The sequence below is a fragment of the Mangifera indica genome, chromosome 16 (genome assembly GCF_011075055.1).
Source record: "Mangifera indica cultivar Alphonso chromosome 16, CATAS_Mindica_2.1, whole genome shotgun sequence".
NCBI classification, from domain to species: Eukaryota; Viridiplantae; Streptophyta; class Magnoliopsida; order Sapindales; family Anacardiaceae; genus Mangifera; species Mangifera indica.
Window position 1 is genome coordinate 13,607,009 of NC_058152.1, and position 8,100 is coordinate 13,615,108.

Below are 8,100 nucleotides of genomic sequence, written 5' to 3' on the forward strand. Positions count from 1 at the left end.
TGTCTCCTTGGGGTTTATGCAGATGTTACAAGTGTTATGACAACTTCTGAGAACTTTTTTTTTTTAATTTTTAATTTTTTAATCTTTTCTTAAATAAATTTGTATGCTTATTGTTGCCCGTGCCGACGTTGGTAACTAATCTCTTCAAATAAAAAATTCATAGAAATATGTATGCTTATTGTTGTCGTAGTTTGATCTGTCCATGGCTTTTTGACTCTTTTTTGGTTGATTTGGAAGTGCATGCTTAATGTTGATATAATTTCGTTTATTTACTTTTATTTTGAAGGGTTGATTTATGTTATTGATTTCTTATCAAGTTAATTGAATGCTATTGATGCAGGGAACTTGTAGATATAGTACTTTATCACTACAGAGAAGAGAAGGTTAGATCACATCGTATCTTTTAATTATTGTGTATGGTCATATTTTGAGTCTTACTCTTTTGTGTGTGTATATGTGTTAGAATATATATATATATATATATATATATATATATTCTAATACAAACGGGAAAACATGAAAAATCATAAATGCGGCACGAAGATAACCAAAGTAATGTCTCAATTTTTTTAAAAAGTTAGAAAAATTGTATTTCTCAATTGTGAGCGTGATATAATCGAACAAGTGTACTAATATCTATTTAATTTTCTGGTGTTTCATCCTTGTTATGGATCTTGTTAATAATTTTGGTAATATTTCAATTGAAAGTCTCCGTAAAAGATATAAAAATGTATTGCCCTAGAGTTGTCTTAACGGCAATATATCTTAAATTTTATTAGAAGAGGTAGCAAGAAATTTGTCTTTGCATAGGTTTCTTTCCATAAAAAGTTCTTGTATTGATTTCAAAGGGTTTTTTTTTTTTTTTTAAATTGAAATAATTTATTGCTATTCTAAAGGTGTTTATTTAAAATTATATGACATAATATTGCAGAAGTTTCAATTATGGCTTAAGAAACTTGGTGAAAGTAGAGGTGGGTTTATGGTGTTACATATAAAAATGATACATTTTGTAGTTGCATTTGGTTATACTCCGGTCTTAGATAAATTTAAGTGACGAGAATAAATTTATAATTTTTTATTGGGCAACAACGATAAAAGGTAAAACTCTTCAAGTTACTTTATCTTTATGGGGGGCACCAAATATGTGGTTGGAGTTTTACCTTGCATCTTTTGTTGCTCAATGAGTAGTTGTAAAGTCATTCTCATCATTTCAATTTATATATATTTTTGTGGCATCAGTTATGTCTTGTAACATTTTTCACTTTTACATCTAATATGGTAAGTCCACCTCCACCTTTACCAAGTTTTTTGAGCCATAAATAAAACTTCTGCATGACACTTTTAGGGTAGTAATGGATTGTTTTAATAATAATTAAAAAGGAACTTTTAATCAATACAAGAACTCATGTTGAAGAGAAACATATGTTAAAGCAACTTTTCTATTTTCTCTTGCAATAAAATTTTAGTTATATCGCCGTTAAGACAACTTTGAGATAATAGGTTTTCATATCTTTTACAGAGTCTAGAGTGTCACTAGAATTATTAGCAGAATTCACAACAGGGATCAAACAATGCAAAATTAAATATATGTTAATTTGCTTGTTTAAATTATGTCGTGTTTATGATTGAGGGGTATAACTTTTTTAGCTTCTTGAGAAGATTGAGAGGTTACTTTGGTAGTCTTCTTACCGCATTTATGATTTATCTTGTTCCTAATTGTTAAAAAAAATTGTATAAAAGGGTATGACTCAAAATATGGCTTTCTAACAATTGAAAGATACGATGTGATCTAAAATACACATTTAAAAAGTTTTAGTCCAAAGATATGTCCAAACATGTTTAAAATGGTAACATACAACAAACACGTATTGTGCACATATAAAATGCATATGTGCTAACTTGTACAAATTTGATGGTTTAGTGCAGCTGAAATATTTGCCAACTATAGATGCCTCGATGTACTTATCTCTCGACAACCATAAATGCCTACAAGTATAGTTTCATTTATAACTTTGTTTCTTCCAACTTTTTGACCCATGCTATTTGTTGTTGCATTGATTTTCATTCAGTTCTAATTCTAGGGGGTTCATTTTTTTTGTGATAGCTTGTCAAACTCTTTGAAAGTTTAAGAAGGATGGACATGTGTGGAGCAAAAAGGATGGAAAGACTATTTAGGAATCTCATGTCAACCTCAAGGTTATTGTGTAATTTGGTTGAAAGAGATTTCAAATATGCATAGAAGTTTGTCTTTGTAAATTTGTATTCATTAGATTCAGTTTTGCAGATTAACAATTTTTTATTCTTTCGGGTGTGTAGCAATGAGATGGAGTGTTTGTATATCCATGGACAAGAAATGAAATTTTTCAGAGATGCTTCTATTGGATGGTTAACAGGTGAGAATATATAGTCTCACAGATTTGATGGATTTATCCAGATTTCGCTCAGAGATGCTTTGAATTTCATATATTGAATTTTTTTTTGATTTTTTAAATCTTTTCTCTGATAATAGATTTCCTTAGGTGCCCACTGGAATTAAAAAAAAGAAAGCGAGTCTTTTAAAATTCATTTTTCAGGTGTTTGACTGGCATTAGAGATTGCCCTTCTCAGTCAGCAGTTTCTGAGAATGTGGTTGTATGCTCTGTAAATACTGATTGCTCTGATAGTCTGATTTGTTCCTTATGCCATTATCCTATCCATGGCTTTTCAGCTATTTTTGTTGATTTGGAAGTAAATGTTTGAGCTTAATATGATATCCATTTCCTCTTTCATTTTGAAGGAAACTGCATTTTTTTTTTCTGTTTTTACTACAATCTAATGGAATGCTATTGCTGCAGAGGGCCTTTAGACATAGCCCTTTTTCACTACCGAGAAGACAAGGTTAGCTCATATCTTTCTATTCCTCCGTTGTTATCTAAATCTGCTTCTTTATTTCATGCCCTTCTTCAATTCTCATTGTCACATTGGTTCTGGAAATAACAGGAAGCCAGGAAATAGTGCAAGCGCAGAAGACCACTACAGTAACAACTCAATCTTCCAAGAAACTGGAAAAACTATACCCACTACAGGTTATTGTTCTTATAATTTTAATTTATTTACAAGTAATAAGTTGATTAGCTTGCCCTGATTTGTTAAAATCTGTGCTTCTTGTGCCAGGAGTAAATTTCAATTCTGAGTTTGAAAATAAGCCTTTCCCCTAAGAGACTAAGAATGAGTTCCTCCCTAATCCTGGTACACCTGGTCGCCATTATGATTTGCAGGAGTCAAAAAAGTCTGTGGAACGGTTTCCAGAGGTAAAACTTGGTAAGTTCTTAGATATTAAATGTTTTCAGAAAAAACTGTACCTATTGCTGTAAAACTTTTCTCTGTATTACTAAAGAAAACTGCCCTTTATATCAATCTCATTCTCTTCAATTTTTTTAAAGAACATATGTTTCTTGTTCAACCACAAAAAAAGTATACTTTCTGAAAATCATAGAAGTAGATGTGTTTGATCGCTGAGTGCTAGTATAAGATTGTTTACATCTTCCTAGTTTTTGCACTTTGCAACATATACTAATACAATGTGGATCTTAAATTTTTTTTTTTTAATTGTTAGAGAAATAAGAAAAATCTTAAGGGGGTAGTGAAATTTTGAGGGAGTTTCTTGCCAATTACCTCGATAAATGTCAAGTATAATTTCCCAGCAACAGCCAGATTGGCAGGCAAAGAATTATTAATTGAGGTTTGTCCGACAGCAGTTCTTATTGGTATCTGATAAATGATGTGGCATATATTCGAAGGGTGTGTATACTATAATATACAGTTTTGTAGGCATTATTGTATTCTGGTTTAGTCATTTGACCAAAAACAATCTATAATGTAATAGATTTTACTGCTGCTTCGTGGACCTAAATTTGTATGTTGGTGTTTTCAAGGATTTTGTGAATGTTGACAGTGGGCTATAGACTCTATATCTTAAGTTCAACCTCCATGATCCTTGCACATTGTCCCACATGGATACAGAATCGTATTTTAGGTCATCATAATCTTTTGTTTATGAAAAACTTGAAACATTATTTGAAGAAGCTTTACATTTTGGAGGCAACAGGTTTACATCTAGTATTGTTAACCATAAGACTTGACCAATTACACCTTTCTAGCTCTGTTTATCATGAGGTACCAATTGACTTTGCCTCCAGAGACTCTGTATACAAAGCAAACTGAACAAAATTCATGGATATGCTAAAATAGGTAAATTCTTGTTGCTGTATTTGATTCTTAAACCAGAATGCATACTGTAGAGTGTCTCATCTCAAATGGTGGAGCTCCTTGAGAAATTGTGAATAAAAAATGCGAAGACTGGAACTTGTTTATATGTAATTATGATACAATAAATCTGTGTATTTAGTTTTGATATTTAATTGGATATTTAAATTATATGTTATTATATGATTGAAGAATAAAGTAATATTTAATTATATTATGATATAGAGTAATATTATGTATATTTATTTTAGGTACATAAATATATACACATTTTCTCATAATAATAATAATTATATTATTAAAAAAAAAAAAACTTTTCCTCTGCTAGAAAATGTAGTTGTAAAATCATTATAAATGGTTTGGTTATAGATTATGTTCAATATCCATGGGTTGTGTAAGACTCCAAATGTTGAAATGGTTTCGTTGTGAGCTACTAAATATGAAATTTATTAATTTTTTTTACCAATTTATTTGTGCAAATTTATATTATAATGTTTTATATTTTAATGTGATCGGATGAGAAGTTGGTAAATGTGGTATTGTTCATTTGTAATATTTTGATCCAATAGTCTAACACATTGTCAAAACATTGGTCATCTTGAACATAAATTTGTTTTGTGTTTTGTAAACCAAACGGCACGACTCAAAAGAACCACACATTTCACTAACAAGAAGTGAAGGATAGCAGTCACTCGAATGGTAATATATACTGGAACATAAAAATTTTAAAGTTAATTTGATTTCACCACTGCACCGAGGCAATAATCACATCTGAAAGTTAGAGAAGATGCATATCTTTATTCTCGGTAAAAGATTGAGGAAAGCTCTCTCCCAGAAAATGGAAAATCTGCATATATGATTTGAAGGTGGAGCTATGTAATCAATTTCATAAAAATCACAACAGATTCTTTTAGAGTAAACGGCTTGCAAGAATAATTTGTTTTAGAGAACGACTCTTTAGAGAAATTCAAGATTAAAAACTTTTTCACATTAGACCAAAATAAGAACTTATAAAAACAGACTCAGTTTGAAAACATATTATAGTGAAATACTGTCTGGATTGCTTTTTCTCTGATAAGTTCCGGACAAATCAAGATCCTTCCCAGTCCAAACCAAACTTGAGCAGTAGTGCTATATGCATACATACATATACATAGCATTATTGGAACATTTTAGAGTTCAAATCACAAATGAGCATTAGCTCCTTGGTGTTCCTTCTCAGAAGCCAAATCTACAATGGTTTTGCCAAAAGGGCTTCTGGATTTGGATAAGATAGCGCACCGAGAGTTATGAGGTACCAAACCGTATGCGGTCTAATGACAAAACAAATACAAGAAATTAGTGCCATGAAAAAAATTAAGCAAGATGATTTCATTTTTAAGAGGATTACCTACAACAAGATGCTGCCCAATGAAGTGCAGTCCATCGATTCACATCAGGGAAATTGATGTCTACTCCTGCCGCAACTATGGCTTTTAAGGCCCAATCATAACCAAGAGCAGCAGCAAAATGTATTACACCTTGACCACCTTTATCTAACATAGTAAGTCCACTTCCACCTTCAACTACCTTCTGTAAGAGCCACAAATGTAACTTCTCCTTCAAAATCTTCTCCTTTATCATTTCTGATGAAATTTTCTTCTCTAAATTTGGTATTGACATCTTTCCCCAGTCATTGTCTTCCTCGTTTAGTGACTCTTTTATTTTATGGTACAATGCTGGTACTTTTCTTATATTGTTGTCAGAATAATTTGTACATGTAAAACTCAGAGACAACAGATTTTCAAATCTTCTATGCAGACTTTCACAAATATTAGATGCACGATCCTGCATTTGAAGATCAATGTGCGAAAAAAGGTGAGTAGAAACTAGAATTTACTGAACATTACTTTATCAAGGAAGTATAGTTAATATGTTGTATCTTGTAAATTTCGTTAAAAAGTGTATATCCTGTCACCAGCACTGGGAAGTCCAGGATATAATTCCAGAAAGATAATCCCAAAAATCTTCTTCAACCAATATTTGGAACTTCATTTGAAAAAGTTACAATTACATCTATTAATAATCTGTCTGATGCAAATAACATTGGACAGTACAAGCTCAATCATTATTTTTTTACCTGCCAGACGATATTCTGTAGGCAAATATTATGACATTCACCAAAGCTACGAGCAGGTGCAGGACGCTCTTCCGATATGTCATTTTCTGGTTCACATCTTTTCCTAGTTCTCTGATAATTTTCGGAAATAAAATAATTAGATCCAAAAATATCGCTCTGTATGGGAGATTTGCTAGGAACATAGACAACATCACGTATAATCAACAACATCAATAACCTAGTCGATTATCAATATATTATATATTTTAGATACACATTATATGTCAACTTTACAATTAGATTTGAATCAAGCTTAGCTTAAATGAATTTGAACTTAAATTCGAGTATGAGGGTTAAACATTTTCGAACTTGAGCTTTGAAGATGTTCAACTTACGCGTCTAAAAAATTTTGATACAAATTAACTAAAACGATATCATTTTAACCAACACATATAAAAAAAATGTCATTTTAGTTATATTTTGCTTAACTACAGTATTAAACTCAAATCTCAATTTGAACTCGAACATCTTTAAGATGAGTTTGACAAACTTCAGTTTGGGTTTACCGTAGTCTAAGTTGAACTTAAGTTTAAACTAGGCTTAACTCAGAATTCAACTCTAGTTAGCTTACTACGTGTGATTTGCAGAAGAGTTGGAAAAATTAACCTTGATTTCTAGATAGTGAAAAAGTGCTATGTCTGAAGGTTCCCTGCAAAAGAAATCAGAAAGCAAACATACATAGAAATCAATACAACCAACAGGGCCAACTGCTAATGTCAATGAACACTAGACTACTAAATTTGAAAGACTTACCCTTGAATCATCCAATAAATTCGTCTTTGAAAATTTTCATTTTCTTGTCCATGGGCATACAAGCACTGTAACATCTCAATATTATCGACCTGAATGAAAGAATTCACATATTAAACTTCTATTCCGGTGCACATTAAAATCCCTTTTTTTCACTCAATTATTGTATGTATTGACCTTGAGTTTCTCATGGGCTTCCTGAATAGTCTTTCCATCCTTCTTCTTAGTCCAATTATGGTCATCTTTTTTGAACTCTCTCACCATGTGACGCTTAATTACAAAGAATGAACCACCTGAAATCAGAAAAATAAAAATGTTCATACAGCTATAAGATGATAAAACAGAATACAAAAACATAAACTAAAACGTTCAATTCAACTTACTTGTAGGCTTTTTTAGTCTTTGAGCGTTGAATATATAAAGCCTTTCATGGTTCTTCATTATTTCTAATATTTCAGCTGCACTAAGCCATCGGTGTTGCGCTCGTTTCCTTAGTTCTGCAACATCTGGTACAAAGCCATCCTTCAACATGGAGTCCTTGACAAGACCGGAAGGAAAATGGGCAGCCATTTGGCCAGGCACGATGAAGAGATCGGAATCACTTGTATATAAAATCAATCACTTGTATATGTATATATAGATAGATCTACCTGGGGCAGAAGGGTAATTGCAGCAAAAACTTCGCGTTAGCAAAGTGGGGTCCATTGAGTTGAATAATGAGTAGGTAGAATTAAAGCTCTGTGGGGTTTCTGAAATCACACTTTTCTTGTCAGATTTCAGGAATATTATTTTTTTTAAGATTTAGGTATTAAAATATTATTTTATTTCTGTTTATAATTTTTTAATAGAAAAATATAATTTATGTCACACAGATAGAGATGTAATTGTTATTTTTATGTATAAAAAAAAGAAAATGATATATTCTAGGCAACTGTACTTAGAAGTCG

At 31.5% G+C, this 8,100-nt stretch overlaps 1 protein-coding gene across 2 annotated transcripts; it reads right to left on the minus strand.

The window, feature by feature from the left end:
- Positions 1-5,201: 5,201 nt before the first annotated feature.
- Positions 5,202-7,775, minus strand: LOC123198633 (calmodulin-binding transcription activator 2-like). 2 transcript variants are annotated; one of them, XM_044613361.1, is made up of 7 exons: positions 7,537-7,775; positions 7,331-7,446; positions 7,157-7,245; positions 7,010-7,052; positions 6,365-6,475; positions 5,640-6,072; positions 5,202-5,558 (listed from the first exon to the last, which is right to left on the minus strand). In XM_044613361.1, the coding sequence occupies exons 1-7, from the start codon at positions 7,721-7,723 to the stop codon at positions 5,533-5,535; spliced, it is 1,005 nt and encodes a 334-aa protein (XP_044469296.1). In that variant the 5' UTR covers positions 7,724-7,775; the 3' UTR covers positions 5,202-5,532. The 2 variants fall into 2 exon arrangements, with proteins under 2 accessions (XP_044469296.1, XP_044469295.1); XM_044613360.1 differs by having other exon boundaries at positions 5,636-6,072; positions 7,537-7,773.
- Between the last annotated feature and the right edge of the window lie 325 nt (positions 7,776-8,100).

Excerpts from the sequence above, each read along its gene's own strand:
- LOC123198633 (XM_044613360.1), bottom strand. The coding sequence starts at position 7,723 with ATGGCTGCCCATTTTCCTTCCGGTCTTGTCAAGGACTCCATGTTGAAG. Across the intron at positions 7,447-7,536 it reads AAGACTAAAAAAGCCTACAA|GTGGTTCATTCTTTGTAATT; the intron begins GTAAGTTGAATT and ends TTCTGATTTCAG. Across the intron at positions 5,559-5,635 it reads TGGGCAGCATCTTGTTGTAG|ACCGCATACGGTTTGGTACC; the intron begins GTAATCCTCTTA and ends TTTTGTCATTAG.